The sequence below is a fragment of the Aulonocara stuartgranti genome, assembly GCF_965226115.1.
Source record: "Aulonocara stuartgranti genome assembly, chromosome: 7".
Lineage (NCBI taxonomy): Eukaryota > Metazoa > Chordata > Actinopteri > Cichliformes > Cichlidae > Aulonocara > Aulonocara stuartgranti.
This window is the reverse complement of record NC_138945.1, coordinates 587,501-602,711: the sequence shown is the minus strand read 5'-3', so window position 1 is coordinate 602,711 and position 15,211 is coordinate 587,501. Positions and strand designations below refer to the sequence as shown.

At 46.5% G+C, this 15,211-nt stretch overlaps 1 protein-coding gene across 3 annotated transcripts in view; it reads left to right on the top strand.

Annotated features, from left to right (window-relative positions):
* The window catches only part of LOC309709811 (carbohydrate sulfotransferase 8-like), a 55,389-nt gene that overhangs the window by 8,157 nt on the left and 32,021 nt on the right, over positions 1-15,211 (top strand). For all 3 annotated transcript variants that reach the window (XM_082538674.1, XM_082538673.1, XM_082538672.1), the window contains exon 2: positions 14,898-15,083. In XM_082538674.1, the coding sequence (XP_082394800.1) occupies positions 14,921-15,083 (163 nt within the window). In that variant the 5' untranslated portion in view covers positions 14,898-14,920. The remainder of the gene's footprint in view (positions 1-14,897; positions 15,084-15,211) is intronic.

The window sequence follows — 15,211 nt, the reverse complement described above, 5'->3', positions numbered from 1 at the left end:
CCCATCTCCAAGTACATGGCCCAAACCACATCCAAAACCAGTTCAGTATCTGGGTCAATGTCCAGCTACAGGTCCAAAGTCCAAAACAAGATTTAAAGCAGAGAACTAAACTAGCCCCAAAGTCCAGGATCGGGTCTGACTCCAGGACAACCGACAAAACCAAGACCAGGTCTGAGACCGGGTCCGACTGAGACCGGGTCCGACTGAGACTGGGTCTGACTTTAATATGTACAGAGTTTAGAAAACTCAGAGTGAAAAACGATACTCAGGGTTGAGTAACCCCGAACTGTCCAACTCGGAATATTCGGTTTCAGAAAGGCTGATAACAATTAGTTCAGTCAACGCGGAGTTGCTTTAACCCCAAGTTAAGCGCGCACGAGGATACATAAAGCCCTGATTAGTGGAGCACAGATTAAGCGAGTCACCATGGAGACGGAGGGAAAGAAGGCAAGGCAAGGCAAGTTTATTTGTATAGCACAATTCAACAACAAGGTGATTCAAAGTGCTTTACAGAGACATTAGAAACAAGAACAAATAAAAAGCATGATTTAAAATTGAATAAAACAAGCAAATAATAGAATAGAATAGAATTCAACTTTATTGTCATTGCACATGCACAGGTACAGGGCAACGAAATGCAGTTTGCATCCATCCAGAAGTGCTTTAGTGATATAGATATATTACAATATATATTAGCAATAATATAGATATGTGAGTATATTACAGAAATGGGTCTATTATGGTATGTTATAATGTACACGGTATGAAGTATGTTGTGAATATTCTATAACTATAAGTATGTACAGGCTGTAGTGAGTACAAGCTATGTACAGGATATGAACAGGATATAAATATGAAAAACTATACAGAATATGAAATAAATAACTTTACAGAATCTGGGATATACAGCTATACAGAAATGGGAACTATGCAAGTTGTAAACAGTTGTAGGATTAAAGATTATCGAATGCACAGAATGATTATTTACACAGAGCTATACAGTAGTGCAGTTAAGATAAGTGAGGGTGTAGATAGTTTCTACAGAGGCTATATAAAGTGCTAGTGGTTGTGAGTGGTGGTTCAGTCCATGTTATTATTGTGTGTTTGAGGGTACAGTTGTCCATTGTGGGTGTGTGTGTATGTTCAGTCCATGAGTTTAACGTGGGTCAGATGTCAGGAGGCAGAGTTCAGGAGTCTGACAGCTGTGGGGAAGAAGCTGTTCCAGTACCTGGTGGTCTTAGTCCGGAGGCTCCTGTGGCGCCTCCCAGAGGGCAGGAGGGTGAAGAGTCCATGTGATGGGTGACTGGGGTCTTTGATGATTTTCCCAGCCCTTTTCAGACACCGCTTCCTGTAGATGTCTTTTATGGCAGGAAGTGGTGCTCCGGCGATGCGTTGGGCAGTTTTCACGACCCTCTGCAACGCCTTCCGGTCCGAGGCAGAGCAGTTCCCGTACCAGACTGTTATACAGTTGGTCAGGATGCTCTCGATGGTGCAGCGATAGAAGTTCACCAGGATGTCTGAGGACAGGTGGTTCTTCCTCAGAGTCCTCAAGAAGAAGAGGCGCTGGTGAGCCTTCTTGACCAGCTTGGAGCAGTTGGTCGTCCAGGTGAGATCCTCGGAGATGTGGACTCCCAGGAACTTGAAGCTGCTCACACGCTCCACAGCCGTCCCCTTAATGTGGATGGGTGGATGTGGGTCAGCATTCCTCCTGTAGTCCACGATGAGCTCCTTGGTCTTCTCGGTGTTAAGCAGCAGGTTGTTTCTGTCGCACCACTCAGCCAGACGATCCACCTCCTCCCTGTAGGCGGCCTCATCGTTGTCACTGATGAGGCCAATCACCGTGGTGTCATCTGCAAACTTAATGATGGTGTTGGAACCATCAGCAGGTCTGCAGTCGTGGGTGAAGAGGGAGTAGAGGAAAGGGCTCATCACACAGCCTTGTGGTACACCGGTGTTCATTGTGATGGTAGATGAGCAGCGGTTATCCAGCCGGACATGTTGGGGGCGGTTGGTCAGGAAGTCCAGTAACCATTTGCAGATGAGGGAACTGATACCCAGGTCTGTCAGTTTCCTGATGAGTTGTGAGGGGTGGATTGTATTGAATGCTGAACTGAAGTCTATAAACAGCATTCTGGCGTAGGTGTTGTTGTTGTCCAGGTGTGAGAGGACAGAGTGCAGTGCGATGGAGACTGCATCCTCTGTGCTCCTGTTCCGGCGGTATGCGAATTGGTGGGGGTCCAGGGTGGGGGGGAGACAGGATTTGAAGTGTGCTAGGACCAGTCGCTCTAAGCACTTAGTGATGATGGGGGTGAGTGCTACTGGGCGGTAATCATTGAGGCAAGATGGGTTGGAGTTTTTGGGTATCGGGACGATAACTAACTAATTAACAAACAAACAAACAAACAAACAAACAACAGTATATAAAATCAAAACAGATAAAATCAGTAGTTAAATGTAAGTTTTGAAATTTAAGCTTAAAGTGTGGATTTGGTGCTTTATTCAAATGCAGCTGAGAATAGGTGAGTCTTCAACCTGGATTTAAATAAACTGAGTGTTTCAGCTGATCTGAGGCTTTCTGGGAGTTTGTTCCAGATATAAGGAGCATAAAAGCTGAATGCAGCTTCTCCGTGTCTGGTTCTGACTCTGGGAACTGATAAAAGACCGGATCCAGATGACCTGAGGGATCTGGATGGTTCATACTGGGTCAGGAGGTCATTGATGTATTTTGGTCCTAAACCATTCAGAGCTTTATAGACCAGCATCAGAACTTTAAAGTCTATCCTCTGACGGACAGGCAGCCAGTGTAAAGACCTCAGAGCTGGACTGATGTGGTCCACTTTTTTGGTCTTAGTGAGGACTCGAGCAGCAGAGTTCTGAATGAGCTGTAGTTGTCTGACTGATTTTTTAGGTAGACCTGTAAAGATGCTGTTACAGTAATCAAGCCTACTAAAGATGAATGCATGGACTAGTTTTTCCAGGTCCTGTTGAGACATCAGATCTTTTATCCTTGATATATTCTTGAGGTGATAGTAAGCTGACTTTGTTATTGTCTTAATGTGTTTTTCTAAGTTTAGGTCTGCATCCATCACTACACCCAAATTTCTCGCCTGGTTTGTGGTTTTTAGATGTATAGATTGAAGTTCTCTGGTGACCTGTAATCGTTTTTCTTTGGCGCCAAAGACTATTACCTCAGTTTGTTTTTGTTTAGCTGGAGAAAATTGTGGCACAACCAGTCATTGATTTCCTCAATGCATTTACCAAGAGCCTGTACAGGGCCTCGGTCTCCTGGTGACATTGTGATATATATTTGTGTGTCATCTGCATAGCTGTGATAGTTTATTTTGTTGTTCTTTATAATCTGTGCCAGTGGGAGCATGTAAATGTTAAACAGAAGGGGTCCCAAGATGGAACCTTGGGGAACTCCACATGTGATACTTGTCTGCTCAGATGTGAAGTTACCTATTGATACAAAGTATTTCCTGTTTTCTACGTATGTTTTGAACCAGTTTAGTACAGTTCCTGAAAGACCTGCCCAGTTCTCCAGTCGTTTGAGTAATATGTTGTGGTCAACTGTATCAAATGCTGCACTGAGATCCAGTAAAACTAGGACTGACATTTTTCCACTGTCTGAAGGCGCGGTCAATGTATTTTACAGCGCTTGAGGCCGAAATTCTGATGGCAGTATATGCTGATAACATGCAAATTTTGCGGAAAAAAAGTAACACAGCCTCAGCTGCAAAAGAAAGGGAGCATGCATGGCAAAACATAGCCGACAGAGTCAATGCGTGAGTGTTAATTTAAACATTGATCTAGGGATTTCCACCCATTTAACACATTATTTCATTATATTTTATTTTTTATTTTATACATTTTATTTTGCAATGTGATGTGAGCGCAGGTGCAACCCAACAGGCCCCAAACGTTCCTGGCAGCAAGTAAAAATGAAATATAAAAATATAGTCCAAACAGGTAAGGTGTAATTGTATTATGAGCCATAGTGCTTGATCTGTTTGTCCGATGTAAATCAATTGCAGTTAGAGGCTACATTAATTTCCCCTCTGTAAGCACTTATTGAAATTATCTGAGCACATTACAAGTACATATTTGCTTACTCTGTATGCTCAAATGTGACCCGTTATAGCCAACAGGAAAAAAGCGGAGGCCCGAAAAACAGGTGGGGGTCCTCCACCACCACCACTCACAGAGCCTGGCCACTTGGCTTCCACATTTGTGATAATGTTGGCAGCATCACATATGATCTTCACAGTGCAGAGAACACAAATTAGCATCCATTACTATAATGAAATAATTTGTTAGTTTGACATGCTACAGGGAACTATGTACCTGCACATTAATGCTGTGGAAAGACTTCCTGTTCACATAGTCTCCTTCATTTACTGAAGGAGCAATGATTGGAATGTGAGTGCCATCTATACAGCCAATCACGCCTGGGAACCGTGAGAATAAATGTAAAATTTAAGTAGTAGTTCAAATATCACCACATCATGAATTAAGTTTCGTTCATCCTGATACCTGCAATTTTGTGGAATCCCTCTTTGATAAATCTTGTGGGTCTGTGACCGGGGAACACCACAAACGAGTACAGGAGACGTTTCAGTGCAACTGTAACATTCCTGACTGCCCGACAGACGGTAGCCTTGGAAACGTGCTCAGCATCACCAATATTATACAGAAAGCTGCCGTTTGCAAAAAACCGAAGTGCGATACAAATAATATGTACAGAACTGAGAGGATGTCCGCGATGTGTCACATGAGCAATATTAGGTCTGAGGATGTTATCCAAATGACTTATAGATTGTGCTGAAAAACGGTAACGTTCACACAGGAAATCATCAGGAAATGATAAAATGTCCGAACGCGCTCTAATCACTCTCTCCCGGCGGAGAGCTCTGTGGAGAATTTGGGCTTCAACATCTACTGGCTCTTCAAGGAAGGAGCACGCCATGTCTGACACTTCCTACAGTCAGGTTTCTGACAAAGGGGCGGAGAAAGTCAGGGTTAGTAGAAGTAAACCTGCTAGGGGGCAGGTTAGCTTCACGGAGTGTGTCGTCATAGTAACTCACTCAGAATTAATCTAAACTCGCTTTGTGAAACCGAAAACCCAGAGTTTTCGTTAACTCAGGATATACTTACTCAGAGTTTGCACTAAACCGGCTTCCTGAAACAGGGCCCAGGTCTAGATCAGGTCTGACTCCAGGACAACAGACAAAACCAAGACCAGGTCTGAGACCGGGTCCGACTGAGACCCAGTCTGACTGAGACCAGGTCTAGATCAGGTCTGACTCCAGATTGAAAGCAAACACAAAAACTGGCTCCAGCAGTCGCCCCATGCCCCGGGTCCCACACCAGTCCACAGCTCTGGGCGTGGGTTGGTGTGCTAGTATGATGGAGAGGTGCCTCTCTTCTGATAACCTACAACTTTTACTCATCATATAAATCATGACATTTATCGCGTGACCTGATCAGCTCGTCCGAGTTCAGGAGAGGCACGGAGAGAACGTAGGGAACAGATGGAAAAGGTGACGATAAGCCGGAGTGACCTCACACTTAACGCAGGACCTCCACCCTGCTGTCCACCTCGTGCTGCAGCTTGCGGATAAACGTGAACGGAGGTGGAGATTTCCGTATATGTTATCCCATAAGATTAGAGTCCCATAACGGAATGAGAGGGATTAATCTTCCTAGCTCGCGTCGAGGGGACCACACAAGCCCTTTATTGTGCCGGAGGAGGTGGCTTATCAACTCATCGGATTTGCAGATTATATTCCTGATTATGGTTATTTCATATTTCCGTGCAGTCGTCCGTAAGGACGGACAGAGTATTTCAGCTGAGGTGATTCAAAGATCAGAAAGCTGCATCGCCACAAATGCTCCTGTCAGAGGCGCAGTTTGACATTTCTCATTAAATGTGATGCTTTATTAAAGTAAAAGATGTCCATGGGGATGTATGTTTCTTTTTCAGGGAGTAAAAGTCGGAGAGATCCAAGAAAATTACATTTTTATTCCTGGGTAAATGATGGAAACATGAATTAGATTTTGAATTCTGGATTTAACAGGAAGCCAAAACAGGAGAAATCTGCTCTCTCTTTCTAGTCCCTGTCAGGACTCTTGCTGCAGCATTTTGGATCAGCTGAAGGCTTTTCAGGGAGTTTTTAGGACTTCCTGATAATAATGAATTACAGTCGTCCAGCCTGGAAGTAATAAATGCATGAACTAGTTTTTCAGCATCACTCTGAGACAGGATATTTCTAACTTTAGAGATGTTGCACAAATGGAAGAAAGCAGTCTTACATATTTGTTTAATATGTGCGTTGAAGGACATGTCCTGGTCAAAAATGACTCCAAGGTTCCTCACAGTGTTACTGGAGGCCAAGGTAATGCCATCCAGAGTAAGAATCTGCTTAGATACCATCTTTCTAGGCTTTTCAGGGCCGAGTACAATAACCTCAGTTTGATCTGAATTGAATTAAGAAGCAGAAAGTTAGCGGCCATCCAGGTCTTTATGTCTTTAAGACATTCCTGCAGTTTAACTCATTGGTGTGTGTTATCTGGCTTCATGGACAGATAGAGCTGGGTGTCATCTGCATAGCAGTGAAAATGTATGCTATGTCTTCTAATGATGCTGCCTAAGGGAAGCATGTATAATGTAAACAGAATTGGTCCTAGCACTGAACCCTGTGGAACTCCATAATTAACCTCAGTGTGCTCCCATTAAACGAGGTGTTTGAATCCTTTTCATCTCCTCCTTCAGTCGGACAGTGTCAGAGGAACAGGTGACCCAGAGTAAAATGGTGAGACTAAGATAAGTGCTGCAGAAGAACAAAGCAGTGTTATGTCAGCTGACATGGTAAATTATTTCTGAGACTTCAAACTGGACTCACCTGCTCAGCTCGGTCCCACAGTCCAATGAGACACTGAGTATATGAAGTGTTTGTTTTACTGAATGTTCACTGTGATAAACATACAAACAGGTCAGACCATCGTCAGTTACCATGGTGATCTGTCTGCGTTAAACACCGTCAGTTAATCTCGTTTCGTGGTGACACCCGCTGTGCCGAAAACAGCGGACGGAGTCGAGAAGGCAGGAAGTAGAAAACTGATTTGGGCCGCGAGGATGATCAGTTAACGTCCACGTACGCGGCAGCGGCACAGAAACTCCTGCTGTGTGTCGAGCGCTGTGCTGCTGCTGAGTGTGAGGAGCTGAACTCAGAGATCAGGGAAGCACAGTGGAAAGTCCACAGTATCAAACAAGCTGCAGAAACGCCACTCGTGCCTCCGCTCGCTTTCCAGCTCGGGTCACCTTCATTTCAGGGGCAGCGTGGGACTCTTTGTCCCCGAGCTCTGGCTCGTTTCTCAGCCCGCACGCCGTCCTTGGCCTCATCCTGAACTCTGAACAATTAGCACTAAACGGTCTGAGCGAGCTGCTGCAGCCTCGCTCACGCAGCCCATTTTCTGTCTTTGTATCTGCACACAAAGCAGAGCGAAAGACCGACTGTAACCGTGATGATGGAGGCTGTCTCAGCGTCTGTGGTGCAGCTACACAGAGGTGGAATTTCTCGGTGAGCTGCTTACTGTTAAAAATGACTCCTTTATCGGCTTTCTTTGCCCTCCTGGGCACCCGCCGCCTGCACAAGCTCTCATTTTATGTACCAACTGTACATAAGTGTTCAGGCTGCTGTCTCATTAGCTTTGACTTCAACCAAACCGGCGTGTGAACACGTCCTGCAGGTACGAGGCTGCTGAATGATTCCTGTAGGAACCATGTGAATAACTCAGGATACTCTCCCGGTCCTGCTGGAGAGCACCGCAACGACAAAGTCAGCACATGTATTTGTTCTTAAAACACTTTACTTTCAGATACTAGGAGAACAAAAGTTTGAAGAAAAGTGAGGAAATCTTCTGCAAACATGTTCCTGTAACTTTCAGCTGTTGGTGGGACTCGTCCTGCAGCTGTGGAGGAACACGAGCCCAGACCAGCAGACTCGGTGCTTGTACTGTGTCACACTTTATTCATATTTTCTCTGTAGTTTCTCCCTCAGTGCAGTTAGCGTGAGTTCTCCTGTTGCAGTTTACCCTGATTGTTTGCTCTCGTTTGTTCCGTGGTTTCCTTCAGCGTGTCAATAATCTGTGAGCGCTGCAGTCACAATATTGACGCAGCTCAAAACGTCTGTGGCGGTTCGATGACAGCGGGCGTTTCCTGTTTCAGAGTGTTGATGATGTCGCTCAGGGAGGTGTGATTGTGGTGTACGGCGTGGAGCTCTGCCATCACACTGCAGGGTATCCATCTCCTGCCGTCATGTTAATCCGGGCGCGGCAGGATTGAAGCGTCCTTGCCGAGCGGTCAGCTGGAGGCCCAGAGTTTGACTCGACAAGGACGTGAGGAGGGGTCGTCCTCTCGACTCTTCGTTGTGACTCGTTCCTCTGAGTTTCCTGCCGTGTTCTTGGTTTTCTGACTAAATGAATCTTCAGTTGGGACTGCGACCTGTTTGGGGGAAAATACTCAGAAACCTGATTATTTGTTCTCAGTATTTCATGCTTCATTAGATGCAGCCTGATGGTTTTTCTTTAATCCTGCCAACAAACACTCAAATCAGCCTGGCTGGATTCTTTCTGCACGCAGCGTCTTGTTCTCAGCCGCCCTGTTTTATTTAAATGCAGGCTGTTTATCCTCGTTTCAGCAGAATGAGCTGCTGCAGCGTGATGCTATAAATCATCAGCCACTCGTCGCTAATAGAAACCTTAATAACACATTTATTATTATTAGAGGAACAAAAGTTTCTGCTGTAAAACTTCAGAAAACAGAACAAAGCGTCTCAGCGGTGATCTCAGACGTCGAGGTCGATCCGCCTGCGGCTGAAAACCGTCCTTATCGCAAACAGATCACAGCCACTGCTTTGAGAGCGATGATAAAATCAACGTGGTGCTCTTCGTTTCCTTTGTTATAAATCAGACTGTTGGAGACGGGAGTGATTCACTCGCCATTTACTCTCCGAGCTGCGGCGAAACTGTGAAAACCGACACCTTCAAAGTAAAAGCTGTGCTGCACTGCTTAAACCAACATATTTCCAAAGGCAAGACTTTTACTTTGACGGTCTCTGTTTCTGGTTACGAGGTTTTGGTGCAGCTCCACCAACCGACCACTTGATGAGTACATGCTTCCCTAGCAACGGTTGCCAGGCAGTCGCCTGTGTAACTGAGGCCTCAGTTCAGTATTAAGATTTACCATGGTAACCGTTTCCATGGTGACGATAGCACACTACAGAGCCGTGCCTTAAACGAAACATTGACGCAAAAAATTTGTCAAATTTTTCCTAATTAAATTATTCGAAATACTCAGTCAATTGTTGCAGCCCTTCTGTGATTTGATATAATATAGTTTAATACAGTGTTTCCCAACCACTGGGCCACGGGACCGGCTTTTAAGGTGTCGCAGATAAATACAACAAAATAAAACCAGTACCAAAAACAGAAGATTTATTCATAACACACAAGGAAAAGACCCAGGGAAACAGAGTTAACGATAAAAACGATTAAAAAACCCGATAAAACCGTGAAAACCATAAATTTCAAACCCGAGCCTCAACTCTCGCAGCCCAGTACCAAACGGACCGCCGTAATTAGCGTGAGTAACGGGCAGAACAATGACATTCTCTTCCACTAGAGGGCAGTACAACTACCTGCTCTAATTCAGTGGGTCGCCAACTGCCAGTAAGACAGAAGACGACGACGAAGAAATGACAATAGTCAGAAAAGTAGTCAGTGTGACCTGGTCCTGGAGGAAACTCCGACCCAGGTGAAGGCCCAGCATGAGCAGTGGTCAGAAGGAAGCAAAAAAGGTAAACTGGGGACCAGTGTTGGGACTAACGCGTTATTAAGTAACGCGTTACAGTAACTACGTTATTATTGTGGTAACGAGCACGGTAACTAGTTATTATGCCAAAACCAGGAGCGCGTTAGTCGTTACTGGGATTTAGATAGGGTCGTTACTCGTTACTTCGTGCGGTGGCATCGCGGAGCTTCCACAGATTCAGTAACATTAGCAAGTGGTGGAGGCCAGCAGGTGGATGAAGGAAAAGGGAGGCAGGAGGAAGAGAGACCCGAGGCGGCTGCCGGTCCGAGTGTGAACTGAACTTCAGGTAAGAAGTTATGACCTGCAGTCTCTCTGGGTCAGATATGAACCAGGTTTAGGTGGAGTTTATTTTCGTTATTCTGACTTTCTCCGTACTGCGTGCTAGCTAGCATGACGGAGTTTCTATACAGCTGGGTGGTGCTATGTTACTGATGTTGAACTTTATTTTGTTCATAAGTTATTAGAGTTGCCAGCCGTCCCGTCTGGTATTCAGAGGAAATATTACGCGTTTCTTATTGAGGTGAAAAGGAACAGTTTGTCCCGTAATTCAGCTACAATGAAAAAGACAAAGCTGCAGTTATTCTGTGTCTTTGCTGCACAGCTGCCTCTTCTTCTTTCATTCTCCCCCCTCCCTCTCCTGTTTCTACTTCAATCATGAAACTGATCAATGATCAGCTGATCGGCTCTCTTGTTTATTTATCGCCCACTTTGCGCCAGAAAGAGGAAACCAGCGGATGTCGCGCTAAACAACAGCAGCACGTTTAAGCTTGATCAGCTGTTGTTAGAATTTATTTAATATTAATTTCTAGTATCAGCTGATGTTTGCTGGAGCCACAGCTGTAAAGCTGCTGGTCATGATGTCGGTTTGGTTATCTGGTGAGAGGGAAACATGAAGATGAAACCAGGAGATGTCCTTACTGAACCATCAGAGCTGAACAGGTGATGGAGAAACAGGTTTACCTTTTAGGTGACAGGAATGAGTTGAAGTTATGAACTGTTTCTGAGAGACAAATAACACCAGGATCCTTTTCTAAGCAGCTGACAGCTGGTAACTGTGCAGGGGCGGGTCTAGCAAAGTGTTGCCAGGGGGGCAGGTAGGGCATTAACAGGGAGAGGGGGGCACAAAGAAATACTTTTCTTTCTTATTCTCATTTAAAATGTCTCGCTTTTAAAAAATAATTATCTGAATCTTACAACAAACGATTGATAGATTGATGCATATATACCATCAGAACAGTGAACATCACTGTCACAACAGCGTTTGTTTTCATTCAAAGGCTTTATGAGTTTTCCTATAATGGTGGGCCGGTCTCTAGTCAAAATGCCCGGGACTATTTTCTGTCCCAGTCCAGCCCTGTATGCAGCTCATCTGCAGTCTGGTGTTACCTACATCTTCCTATTCAGAAGGCAGAATTTCTGAGTTCTGAGTACAATCGAAGCACCACGACTGCAGTTTTTATGTTGGATGTAAAAGGCGCACATGACTCTGTGACGTAGGCTAGAATCATGGCAGCAGTCAATGACGGTCCAGGCGTGGGATTTCTCTCGTGGAAATATGCACATTATCTTTTTCTTTCTGTTGGTAGGTGGCACAGTGCACTGTGGCAAGTAAGCAAGCTAGAAGACTGCAAAGTTATGGGAGCAACACATTAACAAGAGAAGTCTGAGTAAAACCAAAGTTACTTTCCCTAGTAACTAGTTACTCTGAAAGTAACGAGTAACTTGAAGTAACTGAGTTACTTTTGAGAGAAGCAACTAGTAATGTAACTAAGTTACTATTTTAAAGTAACTTACCCAACACTGCTGGGGACAAACCGAGCCAACTCTGCTCTGCCTGGAGTGCGGGGGAAATGATCAATGTGCTTTTTGTGGCATTTTTGTTTTTGCTGTGGGATTTTTGTAATGTGAAACATATGCTGTGGCTCCAAAAGGTTGGAAACACTGGTTTAATTTGTACAGTATGACAGATTGGTGACATCACAGCACCGACACCCGTTTTGAAGCCTTGGGAGGCCTTATTGATTTATTTTCATTGTAATCATTTCTAAGTCTAAGGAAGTCCACTCCATGCCTCCTAGGTCAGCTCTTTCCACGGGGCGGAGGCCGGGGCATAAACTCGGCCACACTGCAGAGGTGATCTCTCTCAGCTGGTCTAGGAACACCTAAGTGCAAGGAGGAGGAGTTGGAGGAGGAGCAGGAGGAGGCTGGGAAGCTTCTGTGGATAGACCCTGAGCTGGATCAGCAGCAGAGGATGGATGGAATAAATAAACAGACTGATTGGCTGGATCCAGTTATGCGTGTCACATGATCAGCTGAAAACATCTGAAACCATCACAGAGTCTCTCAGCACAAAAGATACAGACACTGCAGGAGTGTGTGTGTGTGTGTGCGTGCGTGTGTGTGTGTGTGTGTGTGTGTGCGTGCGTGTGTGTGTGTGTGTGTGTGTGCGTGTGTGTGTGCGTGCGTGTGTGTGTTCTAGTGTGTGCGCGTGTGTGTGTGTGTGTGTGCGTGTGTGTGTGTGCGTGTGTGCGTGTGTGCGTGTGTGTGTGTGTGTGTGTGTGCGTGCGCGTGTGTGTGTGTGCGTGTGTGTGTGTTATGGGCTCACCTGCTGTGATGCTGCAAACAGATGTTCCTGCTCAGCCTCATGGGAGCAGGAAGTGTGCAGTCAGCAGGAGAGATGGCTGTGCAGTAAAAACAAACGCACACACACACACACACACACACACACACACACACACACACACACAGAGCAGGTAAACAGCCAGTGATGGCATTGGTTTTTGTCCTGTGATGGCGCCCTCCTGTGGTCATGTCAAAGTGTACCTGCTTGATCAGTTATCGTCATAGAAACCAGGATGGAGGCGCTTCACGTGTCCCTATAAGTCGTATCTTCTCTTGTTCAGGTGCAGTGCTGCCACCTAGTGGTGCAGGTGTGGTCCAGCACAGAGTTCGTGGACCCACCTGTCGGTAAAGATGACTCCGTGTACGAGAGTGAGTTTCCGGCACAGTCAGGAGCTTTCAGGAGTTTTATTCGTCTGCCACATGGATCACAGTCATTTGACTTTCAGGCTTTTTTAGGGGGGTAGAAGGACGTGAGTGTGTCAGGATGGAGTAGGGCCGTGTGATATAATGATATATATCAGATAACGATATGAAAACGTCTATCGTTTGTTTCGTGGTGTCGCAAAATAAACTGCAACTGTTTTTACTCGTCGTCATTAGCAACAACGGTGGTAAAACCATTGCATGGCTCTGCCATCCGCTTGTTTATTTTCCACATAAACCTTTCACAATAAAGCTGGAGATCCTGTTGAGACTTTTCAAAATAAACTGAATCACTTGGTGGGCGGTGGTGATAACCTGCAGGTCGCTGTGCATGGATCAGTGCTGTGGAAACAGAAAATAAACTGAAGGAGCTTTAAAAGGCCAGCGAGAGCGAGCAACCTGAGAACCAAAGTCTAATGAAGACGTTATTAAAGGAGCGTCTGAGTGATCGATCAGCTGATTGTGAGTTTTCAGGAAGCACTGGAGGACCAGGAGCAGCTCTCGTTTTCCTCCCCCACCACTCGTAAATCACCCTCATGTTCTCCATCATTCTCTTGGTCAGAGCGTGAGTGGGCGGACGCCAAAATGATCCTCGTGGGGAAAAGAGTCACAGGAAGTAGAACGTCATGTTATTGCACATGCTCAGTTCCCACAGAGAGAGCAGGTTTGTGATATTCTGACAGGAAGTGAAAGTGTCACGCTCCACCAGACTCCATTCACAAAACCAGGAATTTAACCTCCAATGAGCACCGAGCTGTCGGAGGCCTTTGACAGTGTGTCACTGGTTTTGCGTTTGGCTGTGGTCAGTGTCACAGCTGGCAGCACGAGGTGACACCCGGACCCTGCAGAGGCCACACAGGTTGTTCAACTCCTCCAGGATGGCACATCAGTACGTGCCATCGTCAGGTTTGCTGTGTCTCCCAGCACCGTCTGAGGAGCGCAGAGGAGACTTCAGGAGACGGACGGTTACTGGACTGGGCCATAGAAGGCCTTAACCCATCAGCAGGACCAGTATCTGCTCCTTTGTGCAAAGAGGAAGACCTGTAGCAGGTCACTGGTGTGAACGTTTCTGACCAAACAATCAGAAATAGACTTCATGAGGTTTGCCTGAGGGCCACATGTCCTGTAGTGGGCCCACGCTCACTGCAGTAGAACACCAGAACCGGCAAGTCCACCGCTGCCGCCCGGCTCTGCAGAGATGAGGGCGGGCTCAGCCTGAGCACATGTGTCAGAGCTGAAAGTGTCTGGAGAAGCCGAGGAGAACGCCGGCTCTGCGGCTCGGTGGTGGGTCAGTGATGGTTGGGTATCCATGGAGGGATGCGGACCTCTACAGGTATATTGCCATGGTGACTTCTGTCCTCTGTGGGAGGGGACAGCTACAAAATAATGTCAACAATGATGTAAGACTTACTGCAGATGTCCGTGTTTGATGAGAACGATTCATTTTATTGGAAACACTCACGGTGAAACTCTCCTCTGTGTTGACCACCTCCTCCTCCTCCTCAGGAGGTGCAGCATGGCTCCAACGGCCACCCCGGCCTTCACCTGCAGCTTCCGTGGAGGTTTCAGCCTATCAGCATCCAGCCAGCGTGCAGCTGTTTGGGGGTTTCATGTGGATCTTTCCATCGTGTGTGTAATGGCTGTGGGGTGTGGTCATCACCCTGCTGGGCGGGCGGTGTCGACACTCATGTTTGTGAGGTGATGGAGGGTACTTGATAACAACCTGAGGCGGTGTAAAATTTTCACATTTATACCGCAGGTGGAGCTGCCGGAGAGACAATAAAGGTACTGAGGCAGCAGGAGTGTGGTTGGAGGAGGTGGAGCAGGTGACGGTGTTTAAAGGAAACGGAGAGGAACCGTCGGCGCTCAGAGTGAAACGCCGAAGCTCGGCCCCAGAGGCATCCGATGGCGTGCAGTCACACGGCGAGCATCAGGTTTGCATGTCTTTATCAGATCTCGTCTGAAGTGTTTGTCTCCTCAGGTGCTCGCCGTGGTCTGTCCAGGATGAGCCTGCTGGGCGTTCGGAGGAGGCTGCTGTGTGCGGCCGTGAAGCCGCCCTGCTCCCTCTGCTGCTCCCTGTGGTTCCTCCTGCTGCTGGGAGCCGGATCGCTGCTGCTGCTCGCCCGCCTGCAGAACCTCACCGAGCCGGTCCTCCAGCGGCGCCCAGGTTAGTTCTTCTCCATGTTTTCTTCGCCTCCTTTCACTCTGGTGCTCGTTACGCTGCCCCCTGCAGGGCGTAGAAACCTGCAGCATGCTGTGTCTTTGCATGTTCAGCACCACCTCTGAGGTTTTAGG